The sequence below is a fragment of the Gossypium hirsutum genome, chromosome D11 (genome assembly GCF_007990345.1).
Source record: "Gossypium hirsutum isolate 1008001.06 chromosome D11, Gossypium_hirsutum_v2.1, whole genome shotgun sequence".
Lineage (NCBI taxonomy): Eukaryota > Viridiplantae > Streptophyta > Magnoliopsida > Malvales > Malvaceae > Gossypium > Gossypium hirsutum.
In genome coordinates this window covers 5,462,483-5,480,734 of record NC_053447.1, presented here as the reverse complement: position 1 = coordinate 5,480,734, position 18,252 = coordinate 5,462,483, and the positions used below count along the sequence as shown (strand labels likewise).

The following is an 18,252-nucleotide window of genomic DNA, read 5'->3' as shown; positions in this document are numbered from 1 at the left end:
TTACAAACCATGGCAAACCTGATACCAGATCACCCTCACCCAGTACGTTGTTGCCTATAGGCCAACTCTTGAGGGAACTGCATTTGTGCAACATTTCTTTCAACTTACTAGCCACACTTGCCTTCCATTATCTTATTCTCCATCGACTATATCACTAGACCCTGGTGGTCCGGCTTAAAAATCCGTCAACAAGTGAGAGGGTTTGAGTAAGAATATAAGCTTGAAAAATAGATTTGAGCAAAAAAAACATAAAACAGACCATGCCTCGAGTATAACTCTTGTTTTCCTACTGTTATTTCATTGTTTTGTTGTTAGACATTCTATAACTCTTTAATTTTGTTACTATTTTAAAAACATTTGCTTTTTAAAATTTATTTTAAGTATAATTTTTTTAAAATTTATTTTCATTGTATTAGAATTAGACCTGTCCATGGGCCGGGCCAGGCCGAGCCCAAAAATTTTTTTTGGCCCGACTCAGGCCCGGGCCCAGGCTGAAATATGGGCCTAAAATTTTGTCCAGACCTGACCCAAGAAAAAATAATAAGCCCAAGCCCGGCCCGACCCACTTTTTAATAAACATAAAAAATAAAAATATTTTTAAAGTATTTTAAAATTAAAAAATAAAAATAAAAAAATATATTTATTATATTCGGGCTAGACCAGGCCGGGCTCGGGCAAAAAAGTTGAGCCCGAGCCCGGCCTACTTTTTAAACAGGCCTCATTTTTTTGCTCAAGCCCATATTTCAAGCCTATATTTTTACCCGAAACCTCCCATATTTCGAGTAGGCCGTTGAGCCGGGCCAGGCCATCCGGCCCATGGACAGGTCTATATCAAAAAATATTTATTTTTATATTTTTAATATTGTTGAAGGATTGTCTTTATAACTTTTTATATATATATAAAAAATTAATATGGATAGATCAAGCCAAGCTTAAATTTTAATATTTTTAACTAAAATAAACTTGGGTAAAATTTAAAGCCAAATTAACTTCTTATACCACTTCCCTTTTCAACTCCTACATCTCTCAGTATTCAATAACCTAACAGTATACTCATCAACAGCCATATAGGGCCACGCAAACCTAGAATTCTATTATTTCTTCTAATTATAGACTTCATCCGATCCTATTTATAAGTAATCTTTGAAAATATGTAAATTTACATATCTGAACCTCATGTGATAGCAAGATTTAGGTTTAAATCACACTGATCATTTGTTAAAACTTTACCCTCTGTTATAATTCAAAAAAAAAATAATTTTTTCTCCAACTTAAGGTAGGGTGAGAAGAGATTATGATATTAGTAGGGATTGTATAATAAACATTTATTTAATTATTAAATAAATAAGATAATTTGTTGTGGCCTACTATAAAACATCTGAGTTTAAAGTGAGAGGTTAATGAAAGCATTACATATTAATTTGTCTGGATGATAAAAGTTAATAAAGGAAAATAAAGTAATTTGAACAATATTCACTTGGTAAAACAATAGAAAGAACATGAAATGGTAGATAATGATTGAAAAGTATTTTACCACATTAGACGGAGCTGTGACTGATCGAAAATGTTGATATAAAAAACATTTTTAAAAAAGCGCCGAGAAGAAGAAAGCTCTCTCAGAACAAAACTAGTTTCCAACATGAACAAATTCGGACAAGGCTGAAACTATTAGATTGAAGTTCAATCATCGAGAGCATATGCCGACTATTTGCGATGAAAAGTTCACTGCAGATAATAATTGAAAAATACAAGTAGGATGCATAAGATTGAAGAAAGAGGTTGAGATTAACCCATGGAAGCACGGATCTGAAACGCTGTAACTCGAAACGATGATATAATCTTCGACTGCTGCTGCTGTTTCGTTCACCGCAATTTATAGCGGTCTAAAACCCTAAATATCGCCTCCATCTTTGCCAGAACCTATTAATCCGGCTTTTTTACGGTGTTAGACCCCATAATGGGCTTCACTAAAACACTTGACCCATTTAAAACTTGGATCACACCTCTAAAATAATTGACCCATAATGGGCTTTTTCTTTATTCTTTAATAAAACAATATCATGATTGACGTTTTAGTTATTTAAAGTTTAGTTTGGATGAGTGGTGTGTTTATCTCATGTAAACATAAAAACAACGGTGGCGTCGAGATAAATTACTATAGTGATGAGATTGAATACTATAGCAGTGAGATTAAAAACAGCGATGGGATATTTGAATTTAAACACAGCTATAGGGTTGAGGCAAGAATAGAAAATAACTGTTAAAAACATTATATTAGAAATAATATATATTTGAAAATTTTAAATTATTTTATTTTTACAAAATTATTAAAAACATGTGAATTTATAAATTCATATTAAAGTTATTTTATTTTTAAATAAAAATATATATTAAAAATTAGGTGAGAAATAACCTTCTCTACTGCAGTATAAACCTCCAGTCAAAATGTAATGATCTAATGAGATCAGAGTGCTCCAATCGCGCTGATGCTATATAATCCAAAAACGGAAAAATAATGCATTTAGGCCAAAATCTCACCGCACTAGAGGCCACTGGTGATCCAAAGGGCCCTTAAATTTCCCGTTCAAACTTACATCTCTTAGGCTAATTATAAGTTGCCAAGTATAGTCCTTTATGGGTGTTAAAATTATTAATTAATTTTTTAACATATATAATTTATATTAAAATTTGGAAACAAATTATTTAATATATATTTTTAAAATTTATAATATTAGATATTTAACTTTTAAATAATATAAATTAGAAACCGAATCAAAGAAAACTTAAGCATTGAGATCAGTTTAGTATTACTTTTTAAAATTCACTTTTGAGATAAAATATTACTAAATAATATACTTTTGAGTTTTTTAAAAATATTTTTGAGGCAAAAATATTTTAAAAACACTTTTTTAACTAAAAGCAAAAACAAAAAAAAATTTAACTTTTAGTCCAAAAGTAATTTTGAAAAGTAATGATAAATAATACAAGATTTAAATAGTAAAATATGAATTAATTTTCCTGTTTCACCTTAAAGCTAAACCACTCGTTTAAATGAAGCAGAGTCATAAAAGAGCAGCTGGATCTTTTGGAATGACACCAAATTAGCAACATGCAATGAAAGTGACAGGGACAAAATCTAGTTCCTCAGGCAAGGCAAGGATAGTTCATTGATGGAGTGACAATGGCTGGGTTCATTGAGCCCTTTATGGAACCGTCAGAACAAATACATTAACCGACAAAGTATACAATTTTCTTTTGACAACTTTAACATAATTATATATAGATATATCCATTTTTCCTCCTCCTTTTTTTTAAACCCTATAATTATATATCTTTCAATGCCTTAAATATTGTAAAAATGATTTTTTTAATATTATTAAAATAAGTTAATTTTGAAGAGCGAGTGAAAATACGTCTAATTGAGCGCGATTTTCAGTTATTTTCTGACTTTTCGAACGAATCATCTCTTTGGTTAGATGATTAAATATTAATGTTTTTATTCTTGAATCTCAAGTTATTGTAAATATCGTTATTTTTTAAAGGGTTAAACAACTGGTCATAAAATATGTTTTATTCTCATGAAGAAGAATTGAACTTCTGATTTCATAATTAAAAGATAATATTGCTTTTTAAGTTTTTTTATTAGATTATAACAAACTTCTTTCATTTATGTTTTGGTTATTTTATATCTTATTAATGGTAGTACTATTTTTTGATAATCTTTTTTATGTAGAGTAGATTCGAAAAATTAGATAAAACTAGAAATTTTATTTAGACAGCTGAATTTCTGAGGGAGCCAAAACTATAAATTTTGGAGGGTTCAAAGTTTTAAAAATATTTAAATTGCATTTTTAATTTTTTGAAAGGGCCAAAAATGAAAATTTCCCATCCAATTAAGAAATAAAAAGCTTAAATAAAATGATTTAATGTTTTAGATGGGTTAAAAGAGAAAAGTTTCAATTTAACCAAGGGGCCAATCATGCAAGGAAAAGTTTTTGCTTTAATTGAAGCGACAAATTTAAAGGCCTTTCTATGGGGAAAAAAAATACAAAATTTGAGCGCAGATGAATAGTAAGATTTGATAATAAAAAAAAATCAAGGAGAGCAACGGCAGAGTCACAACAGCTTTTGGGTTAGAAATTAAATTGAAATTTATTTATATCTAATGTTTACCTAATGGAAATTTTCTATTTCTATTCCTTTTTATTCTTTCTATAGATTTGGTTATGTTGTTTACGATAATAGCTTCATCAACTATTAATCTAATTTAGATTTTTAATTGGGATAAAAATATACTTAATTAGGTACCTAAAACTGATCTTGCTATTGAACATGACATAAGAATATAGTAAGGAAAATTAAGTATCATGATTAATAATAAACTCTATGAGCATAATTTGGTTGGAAATAAAACAATTAGTTATGCATGGTATAATATTAATTATGCATTGAATGAAATTCTACCTAAATTTTTCTTATTCATTTAATTTTACATTACTAATTGTATTCACTAGACTTAATTATAAAAAGTAATAATTAATTATCCACAATAACAATATCTTTTATGCCTATTTTTACACACCAAAATTTTTTTTTTTTAAATAGACTTTTATTTCTTGAAATCGAATCCAAGCTTCTTATACTTATACTTACAAGATAATGCTCTTGTCCCCTGTCAAGAGATTGTAATCTATGTTTAAATAATATTATCACGAAAACAAATGTTTTAGGAGTAAAATTACATATAATGAAATTGATGTGGAAATAAGTGAAGGCCAACAAGCAATTGAAATCTAAAGGACAATGACGGATCTCATATGGTAGTGAAGAATATAAGGGGGGAACTTGGACTCGGTGGTGATGGAAATGACTCAAGCGTCTCTGTCTCTCTTGCACTCGGGCGACATTGTGGGGTACCTCACCCTATCGCTGCAATAGTTGTAAATAGTGAACTTGTTGCGGACCCAACGCAGTCTGCGCCACTGATAGGCGTCGAGGTCCTCGAATGCCTTTTGGTCCCACCACCGCTTTCCCTGTGTGGCGCAGAACTTGGCTTCCACCGACGACTCGCACCCGTCGATGTGGAAGCTCTTGTATGCGGCTATGAATGGGGCTTTGGACCAGTCGGTCTTTTCGAGACCACCCCTTGTGGCCCAGTCATCGGCGTTCCATAAGCTGGAGTATATCTTCATTGGTTGGTTGAATGGGAACCTCACTCCCAAATCTTTGCAGTTTTTGAACACTCTGATTGGTATGTCGTCCACAAAGAACCTGCACCCCCATTATTTTTTTTTTCAAAAGCTTAATCAGAATCACTAAATAACAAGTGCATTTCAGTTGAAATACTTAAAAAAAGAAAAAGAGCACTCACACTATCTGATACATGTTCCAGAGGACAGAGTAGGAGTGGTATTCTTTGGTTGGGTCAAACCAAAGGTAAATCCTTTGTTCTCTGTCTCCTTTGCCACCAGTGAACACATTGGTCTGAAGAATGTATGGTTGCCCTGTTCTGTTGCCCAAGAACTCAAAATCTATCTCATCATGCTCTGAGTTTTGAGAAGACAACTGAAACGTATCATGTAATAAAAATGTTAAACTCAAATACAGAAAGCTGAAAGGATATTCTAAGAGTGAGATATCAAGTTTTTACTCACATAAAAGGCAGTGACAGTCCCAGCAGAATCTCCAGGGACTAGCTTTATTTGCATACTGAAGTGTCCGAACAAGTATGATCCTTTGGACTGGAAACCAGTACCTTTTACAATGTGAAAAAAAAAAAACCCAAGTGAATATATGAAAAATGCTTCATAGATACATCAGATTCTCAAGACAAACGAGTGAAGAAGAGTTAGTTGATTTACCAGTGTATTTGTCAAGGTGGAGCTGAATCTCAGAGCCACCATTGAAATACTTAATGTGATCAAAAGCCCAAGTAGGCATATAGTTTCTGGAGAATGGTACATCTACAGGCTTCTTAGGGGGAGCTGCGATTGTTCCGGAAGCCATAAACAACACACCCAGAAGCAGAACCCAAAGTGGTGGTGAACCCATGTTGCCTGTACACCATGAAACCAACATTCAGATACACTAATGATAAAAGAAAAAAAAATAAACTTGGTCTAATGGGGAGAAATTTTCAGAAAAAAAAAAACAACGGGCTATTGCAGATGTCATAGAGCATTACCAGAAAGACGGAGAAGGGGGGAGAACAAGGTGGTTTGAGGATGAATGGATGAGGAAAGCTGCAGCAGGGGGTGAGGCTTTATGTAGGCTTTGAATTCAATGGACAAGTTGAGAACTTGGGAATTCTATTATTGTAATTGTTGTTGTTTTTTATGTGAATTTTTATATAACCAAGGAGACCAAAAGGAAACCACTGTTCATATTAAAATACATGCTGAGTCATTTGGATCTTTTATTTTTTATTTATATATATTTTTATATTAACATATATGTAGATATAATTGTTTTAAAATAAACTAAAATTACATTAAATATTTGTATTTTTTTGAGTTTAAAGTTTTTTAAAACAATTAAATTAAATAATTAACTCAATATCTAATCATACAGTAGTTAATTAAACATAATTAAACTTTACTTATTTTTTTCAACCATATGCTCTATAATATAAAAATAACCTAATCAACAAATTTAGTTAATAAATTTTGATAGAAAATACAAAAAATATTAATATGGCTAGATTAAAATTTTCAAACCATAAATAATAAATAACTTAATTTTTAGAATTTTTAAATATAAAAATTAAATATAAAATTTTATTAAAATATAAAAACTAATCATGGGATGGCAAGTTGTTTTAGACATATACAAACTAAAATTTACAGATTAGTTAAGTGAATTCCACCTAAGGATGGATGACATAAGGTGAACATCGATGGTGCTAGTAGTAACGTGTCTGGGAATGCTTCAGTTGATGGTTTAATCCGTGATCAACATGACAATTAGATTGTTGGTTTTTCTAACAATATTAGTTGTTGCTTTATACTCAATGCCAAGCTTTTGGGGGTGCTCTTGAGGGACTATAGGTAAATTGGAATCTAGGGCTAAAAAGGATGGTGCTCGAGATGGATAGTACTGCAGCTATTCATTTGATTCGAACAACTTTAGTAGAACAACATCACTCAGTTGTGTTATGATCTATTAAAGATCTATTCCAACTATCTTGGATGGTTTAGGTTAAACATATATTTAGATATGGTAATTGAGTAGCCGACGATTTAGCATCAATAACGTCCTCAAGACCTTTGGGTAAGAATATCTACATGTAACTTCAATTATTACATAATAATTACTTTGAAATAATTTGAGGTTACCTAACTTAATTACAATATATATAAACTAACAACATATTTTAACTTAAAATATATCAAAATCAATCATTAGATTAAAAAAAAAAGCGTTGAATATGTATTTAAATTCAAATTTACTAACTCTTTTGAAGTTATAGTACTCGAGAACAAAAATTCAAACTTCCAATGAAAATAAATCTGTACAACATAATAATTCGAAAATTGTAATATTATAATCTGAACCAAAGGCGGTGCGGTATGGTAAGGCGGAAGCTGTTGTAGGCCCTAGATTTTGTGTGTCGTAAAAGGTGATTTGGACCAATTTGGTTGGAATTTAGAATTTCTATATATGTGGAAAGTTGAAACCATCCGATACTCAATACTCGTGTGCTCCCTATTTTTATGGTCCCTCCAAGAGACGTGGTGCAGTCATCCATTGTTGACCATTTACGCCCCCCTTCTTTTAGAAAATTACTTTTACTGGTCTCAATCACCCCCTTCCAGCAATAATCTGTCGGCCATGACCATGTTGATCTGTTTTTCCAAGTTTTTTTTTGTTTGTCTGTCTTTTGTGTTGAAGTTTGAATTATTAGTGGTTGTGACTCCAGCTAAATACTGATCAGTGACAGTGGTAACAGTTGGTGGAGTAAATTGAGGAACGCTTTTTTCTTTAACATTAATGTCTATTATTAATAGTCATTAAAGGTTTCTTTTAACTTTTTTTGAATTAATAAATTATAATAATAAAATAAAATTCGAATAATAAACACGACTCAAATTTAAACTACACTTAAAATGATGAATATCTTTAACTATTAATCCATCGCATTAGATTCTCTCCTAAATTAGTTTGGGCTCTAATGGGTACTACCATTTCAACATTTATTGTTTACTATTGCACGTTGATGACTAAAAAAAAGGGGTGAAACACTGTATCTTTAAGCAATATTTTCATATCACTTTAAGAACATATGATAAAATAATAAGAAATGGGAAAGATAAAGGTAAAAATATAGAGACCATAAAGGCCAAAGCATGGGCATGTGGGATGTAGTGCAACAGTTGGAACCTGAGCTGATAAGCACATGCGTTCCACTGTTTTATACATTTTATTTATTTCTTTTAAAGAAAAGCCGAAACGACAAGTGGCCACTGCCACGCGTTACTCAAATATTGGACTGCTGCCCGTTCCCCTCATCTCACCCCAAAAATCTCATCGTTATTTTATTTTATTTTGGATAAATTATAAAACTACAAATAAATTTTTGATTTTATGTAAATTTATACATAAATTATATATAATTAAATAAAAATAAAATTGTATGTATACATTTAAACAATAATTAAAATTTCGTAAATTTAAGAATTGTTTTCGTCTCATTTATCTAAAATTAATTACTATTAAGAAGGTGTTGGCCCAAAGCCCAACTGCCGTCTCCGTTGCTTTCCCCATTCACTGTTGCTCTTCTGTGTTAATGGATAAAATAATAATAATAAGATCTAGCAATCCTCTTTCAATGAAATTGTAACAAATGAATAATGTCGCAAGTCCCAAGCACTGTGATTGAATATATATATAAAAGTGGAAACAGTTTTTCTTTTCGTTGTGGGATATGAGTTGATTCGTCTTCCGAATATTCCATCATAATTTTAGTATTTTTAAAAAATAAATCATTAGTTTCTGTCTTTTAACAAAAAATAATATTTAATATTTCCATTTAAAAATAATTTTAACATTTTTAAATAGTTATTTTAACTTTCCATCATAATTTTTTACTTTTTTACAATATTTTTTACAATATTTTTTAAAAGTAATTTTCAACCACAACAGTAATGTAAAGCTGATTTTAAGTCCAATTATATTTTTTCAATTTAAAAATCTTAGTGTCATCTTTAATATTGTTTTTTTTTCCTTTTTGTCGGAATTTGCTAACTTAACATGTTCGTTGGAGTGACATGATATATATAAAACACGTTAAACTTTGACTTAAAATATTATCTGATTTAATGTTTAACTTTTAAAATACAATGATTAAATCTTAAATTCTATAAAAGTAGAGAGGTAGACATCATATTTTGACTCTCTTTTTTTTTCAATTTTTTTGAGTTATTTTTTTTATACAAAATCGGCTTCTATATTTAAATCATATGAAATGAAGTACTTAAAACGCGCTTGAAGTCACGTTGTCTTAATTATTGGACCAATAACAATGCCTGCTCGATTAAAACTTAATCCATTATTCTAAATTATTAAATAATTTAATCTTGGTATATTTTGAATTTAAACTTGATGAATGATTCTAATGGATGGCTATAACAACAATTATTATTATAGAATTAATAAAGCTCGTCCTCAATGGTTTGACTTGGAGTGACAGAGATAAGACCTTCACCAGATGGTGATAAGTTGTGTGTGAAGTCCAAATCTGAAACACATAGATATAATATGATATAATATGATATAATAGGAAAGATGAAAGTCAATTCTTGTCAAATGCTCAAAACCCAACCTTTTTTTTCATGTGATGTGCAGCCAAAACCTATCTGTAATAGCAACAAGTAGTTAAGAAATGGAGAAAATTAAGGAGAGGCTGAAGCAGGAAGTCTCCCCAAGGTCAATGGGGGTGGGGGGGACTGAGGTGAGAAAGAAGGGCCGATGTCCATGCCTAAACATATGCCCCCTTTAATTTTTTTATGGCTTTCCTTTCATTTTGGATATATGAATATGAAAATGCTTGCTGTTGATGTGGCAGACGCACGTTTGCATTATCTGTATCAAATCAAACCTCTCCTTCTCTTAGCTGTGCCTGCCTGTCTTGCTCTTAAATAATGCACCCTGCGAAATCTTGGCATGAGACGCAGCTTCGGGTTGTATTATTTAGTATTATTTTTACTTCCCATATCCCTATCGCCTTTATTTTGCACTAATTACTTTCATCAACACCATGTTAGAAGAGGGATTGGAGATCATGTGATTTAATTAATGCTCTAAATAAGTTTTAAAACTGTTAAAACTATCTGCAGGAACATCTTTTTTTTTCAGAACCATAAGTAGTGTATATTTATATTTATATTCAAGCTCCGACCAAGTTGATTTTATGATTTAACCCAAAATTATTTTAGTTGAAAAAATATTAAAATATTTTTATGTATAAAGTAAGTCATATCATTACAAGGGTTTAGGGTTTTCGTCATTCCAAGAGTATTTTTTTATATTTTATAAATTAATTAAAAAATTACCCGCAATGAGATTTGAACTGAAAATTTATGCATACTACATTTTATAACACCCGATATGTGAGTAAATAAAAATATTTTATATTAAAAAATTATATGTCATAGTCTTGCTTTTGCAAGCGATTTCAGGGATGGTTTTGTCGCTGACCTCTCCAATAGTGGATGCTTGGTTATTCTGCCAATTTTGCTCACCGCTCAGGATCATCTGAGGTTGATTTTCTTATTTTATTAAATGCTTGCAATCACTCTAGATATGTTGTACTTTAATTGAGATAGTGCCAATTGTTAACATGCCATAATGTTCTATTGATACCAAGATTGAAGCATTTGTTGTGTTGATGAAGCTTGTCCTTCACCACGTTCACCACCTACAATGGGTGTTAGTTGTTTTTTTCCCATGAATATTGTACGATCCCATTCATGGAATGGATTAATGAATTTTCCTTTTAAAAAATATTTTAAAAGATTATTACTGGTGAAGTGATAAGAGATTTATACATGGATTTGTTTGTCCTATGTTCGATTCTCAAATAATATTTTTCAATTGTTTTATCTGAATGTTATCTAAAAATATGAAAAGACTAAAAATATCATTATAATAATATTAATTACCCTTTAAAGTAAGGGTATTTTAATATTTTCATAACTGAATTAGTGTGAGTTAAATCTTGACACCAACTTATGGTATAAACAAAACGTTTAACTTTATCATTACAATCAAAATATCAATTAAATTTTATATAACTTTTTTAAAACGAGCAAAAGTTTAATCATGTTCATCTAACCCATACCCAAGCCTAATGAATTCTTTTTTGAACAATCTCATTATAGATTCTGATCATATCTGCTCTTTTTGACACAATACTGAGAACTACCCATAGCTCCTCCCTAATTTATAAATAGGAGGATAATGTATTTCAATACGCTCGAATTTAAGTCTCCTGCATTAATAACAATATTTATACTAATCGAGCTAAAAGATGATATATATATGTTGATTTTCACCCATATTCATTGTAGTTAGACAATTACATTTAACCTGACCAATAATTTCATATCTTAGTTATTGATAAATACAAGTATATAACAGGTGAGATGAATATTTCACACATCACTTAAAAATGTTGAAGTCTATGTCTAAAAGGGAAAGAGTCCAAAGGAGTCTTTTCAGATAAAGTGGGGGCAATTGAATAATTGGTGCAGACTGAATGCAGAGATGTTAGACATGAAGCCTGAGTTGGCTAAGAGCAAAACAAAGAAGAAATTTAATGCAATCCCTTCCATGATTGAAGTGGACAATGTTGTCTGTCTTCCACTTTGGATAGCTTCAAACTCCAAAACATGATTTGATTTGATTTCAGATTTCTCCAACACCCATATCACTTATTGGGGTCCCTACTTTATTTGCCTTTTCTTTCTTTCCTCTCTGTCATTGTGATCTCCAAGATTCAAAATCAACCCATTTTTGCGAGAATTTTGCTTATTTCCATATCTGATCACGCCGCATACTCATTCAATTAACAATTACCGAACTAGTTCCTCACACCCATTTTTGTATTAACATAAAATAATACAAATTTTGCAAATGGATACGTGTTAATAAATATTACAGCAATCCCGTAATAAATAATGTGATTTAAGGTAAGTTTGGTTGGACGATGAATTTATCTCTGACGATGATAAAAATTAGATATTATAACATGAGATAAAATATATAAAAGTTACCCTTATAAAATAGTTTCAAAATGGATTTGGAGAGAGTAAAAGTTTTCAAACTCAAGATTTGAATTTATTCACCTTCATTCTTGGGGAAATAATTTGAATTTATAATCACAACTAAATGTTGAAAGAACATAATAGACTCGAATCTTCCTAAAACAAATTATTAAGGATTTATATAAATATAAGACAATGCCATATAAAACATGTCCAAGAGAGAATAATTCAATTCCGGGCCGTTTAATTAAAGATGGCATCGAACAATGAGGTAGATGTGCGAGTAATTGTTGAAGCTCCTTCGAAATTTTTAGCAATTTTTTTCTGGGATCTTGATAGTTTGATTTAATTATCACCAAATTTCTTTTATACAAAACAAATTAACATAAATCAGGAGATTGATTGTTAGGGAATATCAGCAATTGACAATTTCCAGCACATCACGCAATATGGAAAGCTAATTCAAACATAACTCAAATGCATATACTTGTCAAAATCTACTTAACATCAAATAAAAAGTTGTTTAAGAGCTAATTCTATGAAATGGTCCCAAGCTACTAACTAATTTTAAGTTCTAAATTAATTGTTAAACCTCGTAAAGTTTTAATTGTTATTTAAACTAATCATGTTATATCAATCAATTTACTCGTCAATTTATACATTAAATGTTAGTTCAGATTTGACGTAAAATATATTTATTAAATTATAGAGGTGTGTCTATTCGATGTTTGAAAAAACAATATCAATAAAATTTAAAATGACTTCGTTTAAACATCAAATCAATACAATAAATATGTGTGTTTTAGATGAGCTACAAGGGTGACATGTAACCCTCAAATTGACAACTAAAGTGACCAAAACACAGCTTTTATATAATATTGAAACTTTAATTACTCGATTAATACATTGTGAGGATGTCTAATGCAGTTAAACTTTTGTATAAGTATATAATACCTTGAATTCAATTATAACTTGAAAAAAATCAAACAGAACTTTTATATATAGTTACGATATAAAAATAAGTAGAAGGCTTGTATTATTATTATCTTGATTAAAATATGTCATAAATTTTTATACTCTTCGTAAATTAAGAATTTAACCCCATACTTTTATTTTAAGAATTTAATCTTTCTATTTGTATTTTTTTTATTTTAAAACATCACATCAATAAATTTAATAGCGTTAATAACTGGATCTGAATTTCAAAATGCAAAAAAAAAACTAAATTCCAAATTTGTGAACAACATAGAGACTTTTAAAATATTTTAACCTTAACAATCTAACCATTGAATTTATTAGCATAGTTACACTTATTATGTATGTAAACTTTTAAATCGATTCAATATTTTTATCATATCAATCCAAAATACTATTTAATATACATTTAACGGTTGAAAGTCTTTTTCTATAAAAATGGGTAGACATTTTTAATTTGCTCAAAACTTGACATGGATAATCAATATAAATGAACATGGAATATAACGATTGAATGGTTAAAATATTAATCATACAAAAAGTTATGAAGTGTGTAAAACTCTTTTTAGTTTATACTAGTGTAAGCGAATCTCTCCTCTATAAACAGCGAGAGAAAACATATATGGCAAATTTGTAACTACACTCCATGGACTTTCAAGTCATCACCCATTTCTCACTACCAAAAAAATCTTAGATTAAGTTACTGAGAAATCTGTTTAGTTCCAAAGTCTTTGATGGGAGGGGAAAAAAGAAGAAGAAGAGAAAACATAGTCTCAACCTTCAGCAAATATCACAAACTAATAACTAGAAACCACCTGGTCAAGATTGTGAATAGTGAATGATACCAAAGACTTGAGGAAAAAAGTTAATAATATTAGAGGTTCGATATGAGTCAACGTTATTCAACTTTAGGGTGATCACTAGAAGAAGATTCGGCTAAGGTAATATCAGTAGAATACTTTTTGATCCTCAAGGAAATAAGAATGCTTGACATAATCCCAAGTGAAGGTAAAATATAAGACCAAACCTTCGATTTCTGGGAGCCAGATGCTGTAGCAACAGCTGCACCAGCAAGGCTGCCGATGGAAGTGTTCTGCAAGATCATTGGGACACAGCCAATGACAGTAGGAAGCAGAAAATCCACTATGAATCTAACATTTGTGGCAGCTAGAGCATAATTGATGACGTAGGAAGGGATGGGAGAGAAACGTGCAAGAAGGACAAATCTCCAACCATCTCGTTCAACTCCATGGGAAAGGAGATGGAAGTATTTGTTATTCAGGACCCAGTTCATTGCAGAACTTGAACTTTTGAAAACCAGCCTAAACAAATTGAAAAAACCAAAATTGGTTATATATGTAACAGGAAATTACTGAAAGAAAGAATAATAAATAGATATAAGAAAAGATAAAAGATCGATATAGCATCAGATTCAGAATGCTAAGAAAAATGAGTAAGGCTACACTTCTGGCACACAAGCTAGATCCTGGTTCTGTGAAATCAACTACAAACAATGTAGACTTGGCTTTTTGATGAGAGGTTGCTTAAAATAAGTTCACTAACATTATGCCACTTTGTTCATTCTTTCAATGAATGTAGCTGGACAAATAGAGGACGTTAGGAGTAATGTTACCCCCTTTAAATTGAACTTCGCATTGAAGAAAAATATTCCGATTTCACCTTAATTTATTATGTCTGAACTTCTGATAAATACATTTACTTTCTTCCACCCGTTCAGTTCACTCATTTTTATATAATATTTCAAGTATAATTGACCAAACATGTTCTTCAATTTCCTAACAAGTTGACCCAAAGCACAAAATCTGAAGAGTAAAAGACCAGCATTGCAGCAAATCAAATCTTGGATAAAAAAATTAGGAACTTCATTAGTGGAGGAGGAAAGAAAAAGACTTTGCTCTATATCTTGTTAGCACCCATAAACACTTTCATCTAGTTTCACTGCCATCCAAAAATTTCAGCAACTATTCTGCATAACATTAGCCTTCATTTGACATCCAATGTACATCAAAATCTAAACCCCTATTCGAAGCTCCAGTTTTACCATAGCCAAATACCCTAAAATCCCTTATTTTTATGTCCCACCATAAACCTAGGGCAGACTTCACTAATATCTCTTGAATGACAACCGATAGAATTTTTTTTCCACGGCTCTTCAATTGAAACCCTTTGGTTTAGTTAATTTCTTGAATCAGAAATGTTTCTAAGTGAAACCAGTAATCAAGCTTTGGATATTTTTAGTGCAAAATTCAAACAAGCTAATTGAAGACTTAAACTACTCAAGATTTTTATTTTACTAGTAATTTTTCTAGATTTAGGATTCTGAAATGTAGGATACTTTTACATCAATTAGTTTTGTTTATTTTCCAAGAATTAAGACTGTTTAGCCATTTTTGGTATTTGTATTTGTATTAGGTATTGTTGAAGCATATATAGTGGCTATTTTCTTTACCAATTTATAAGTTCTATCGATTTCAGATCAGAGAACTGTCATAAAATTAACCAGCTAACTGTCCTACACCAATAGTATTATAGCTTAAAGCTCAAGACATTATTGTAATTCTGGTTAACAGTGGATACAACTGCAAAACCAAATCAAATGCTAAAGCTCTTTATCAAGATCACAAAAGGCTGTACCCAGTGCACAAAGCTCTCTCACTATAAGCAGGGTCTGGGAGAAGGTTAAAAATTGATAAAAACTAGATTGAACCGGTAAAAGCCAGTTTTATATTAAAGATCATACCATTAACTCAAGTGCACAATTTTATTAACTATTAACTGTACTTAATATTAATTTAACATTAAGTTTAGTTTTTAAATATCTGAAAGTAGTTTCTATCAAACCAACCGATCCAATCAGTCGGATTGATTGGACCAAAAATCAGAGATCTGACTGGTTGAACCTCCAGTCTAGTTATTCTTAAGCTCATCAGGTTGAAGTCTTTTAGTAATTGATAGTTCTAATGGTAATACTATTGAGATATTGTAATTCAATCAACATTAGGTGCCACTACTAGGGAATCCTAGGAATGAAGCTAGGGAATTTCACCTCTTCTTCTCTTTCAGATCGAAATACTTATGCCCACAAAGATGCTCATGAAAGCTGATATTCTGGAGGGGAAAACTAGCAAAAATCGCTACTATAATGGATACCAAAATATGATGAAGCAACACTAGCAAAGATCCCATCTAAGATTAAGCAATGGGAAAGATTGACCAAATTTGATCCGTCATGTTATTGGAAACCTATTTAGATGAGGCGGTGTTCAACACTATCTGGCTTTACCCTCACCATGTCTTCCCCAAACCCATGGGATTAATAAAGATAATTCAATTCATTCAACCACGATTCAAAGGAGAAATGAATTCGGAAGCAAACAATGGTGATGAAAGCAAATCAGAGAAGGTTCAAATTCAAATAGATCACAAATCGAATGAACTAAAAAAGTTCAGACAGCAAAAGCAAGCAACCATCGAAAACATTTAAGATCAGAGTGACATAATTCATTAATATAAAACAAAAATAAAATCGGAAGTAAAGGAGAGCAGAGACGGGACCTGCCAATCCAGAAAGAGAGAGAAGCCCCCATAATCTTAGCGGAAAAGACGCAGAGGACGGCGGGGACGAAGCCGAAGAGCATAGCAGCGCCGGCCTCGAAGAAAACGGCGTAGGGCAAGCAGAGGGAAAGAGTGAGGGTGTGGACGGCAACGTAAAGAGGGATGGCCCAAATCCCCAATCGGTCCGACCATTGGTGGAAATAGCGAAGAGCGGCGTCTTGGTCGAATCCCAATGCACCTCCATAGTGCTTGGCTATAGCAATTACAGCCACAAACGCCCCTACTTTGAACAACGTCCCTAGCTTCATTTTTTCCCCTTACTTTAGCTAAGGCTCTCAGTATACAAGTAGTCAGTCGGCATTACTCGTCTCCTAATATATATGTATATAATACTAATATATTCTAAAATAATAATCTTTCCCCAATCCGTCCTCTCCCTCTGCATTTCCCGGCACCTATCTATAACACTAATGTAGTTAACCAAACCATTAGGGATGTTCAAGAAATAGTTGATCGATTATATCAAATCAATTCCATTTCATCATGTTTTTTATCTACTAGATTTGGATAGACGGTGCGGTACATTTAATTTGCTTTTTGTCTCACTTATAGTAACGTTATAATATTTAATTTAATCGTCACTAATATTTTTACACTAACAATAGATAATGTATCGTCCATCTAAACTTACTCTTAGTTTATCAATTTTCGATTTTGATTATTCAAACTAAATAATATCTACGTGTTTTTTTTACTAACCATTCTATCAATAATAACTTCGAAAAATATAGTTCATCATAATGAAAATAACTGGCTTGCTTGCTACATTGTTCAATGTCCATTTCTTAATATTTGGAATACAAGTTTTTCCCTCTTTATTTCTTCATTAAACAAATGTTTGCATTCGCATTTAAATTTTTTCTTACTAAATTATTTTAGGTAGACGTAACTTGATAAATGTACTATCAAGGCCTTTGTATTAAAAGTCAATTTATATTTTACCTCTTTTATTTAAAAAATAAATAAATTAATTTATATACGTTAGATCAAAGAGTAAAGTGGACCTCTTTATTAAAATTTTTATCAATTTCAACTATTGAAATTTGGCATTATATGTCAAAATGAGGACCAATTTGCAATTCGACATGATAAATGTTATAAATTGGCTTATAAATTTGAATATACAAGCAAAACAAAATAAATAACATATCATAAATTGAATTTATATAATTTCATAACCAATCATGACTGACTGACTAGAGCATTGATGCAAATAATATCCAAATATCAAATTCGTCCCTTATAGAACTTCCTCAAAGCAAAAAAAACCTATTGGGAAGATCGAAGAAAAAAACATATTCTTTCGTTTCCGTAAAGAATTCTTCAAAAAATTCCAAACCTAATTTTTTCAAAAAAGCACTTACAATACTTTTGTGTT

At 31.0% G+C, this 18,252-nt stretch overlaps 2 protein-coding genes across 2 annotated transcripts; both read right to left on the bottom strand.

Moving 5' to 3' along the window:
- Positions 1 to 4,587: 4,587 nt before the first annotated feature.
- LOC107911706 (probable xyloglucan endotransglucosylase/hydrolase protein B) lies at positions 4,588 to 6,399 on the bottom strand. The gene is made up of 5 exons (XM_016839593.2): positions 6,185 to 6,399; positions 5,862 to 6,056; positions 5,655 to 5,755; positions 5,372 to 5,565; positions 4,588 to 5,271 (listed from the first exon to the last, which is right to left on the bottom strand). Exons 2-5 carry the CDS (start codon positions 6,049 to 6,051, stop codon positions 4,872 to 4,874), a joined length of 885 nt encoding a protein of 294 aa, XP_016695082.1. The 5' UTR covers positions 6,052 to 6,056; positions 6,185 to 6,399; the 3' UTR covers positions 4,588 to 4,871.
- Positions 6,400 to 13,887: 7,488 nt separating this feature from the next.
- Positions 13,888 to 17,411, bottom strand: LOC107911705 (uncharacterized). The gene is made up of 2 exons (XM_041105688.1): positions 16,815 to 17,411; positions 13,888 to 14,560 (listed from the first exon to the last, which is right to left on the bottom strand). The coding sequence occupies exons 1-2, from the start codon at positions 17,120 to 17,122 to the stop codon at positions 14,137 to 14,139; spliced, it is 732 nt and encodes a 243-aa protein (XP_040961622.1). The 5' UTR covers positions 17,123 to 17,411; the 3' UTR covers positions 13,888 to 14,136.
- Between the last annotated feature and the right edge of the window lie 841 nt (positions 17,412 to 18,252).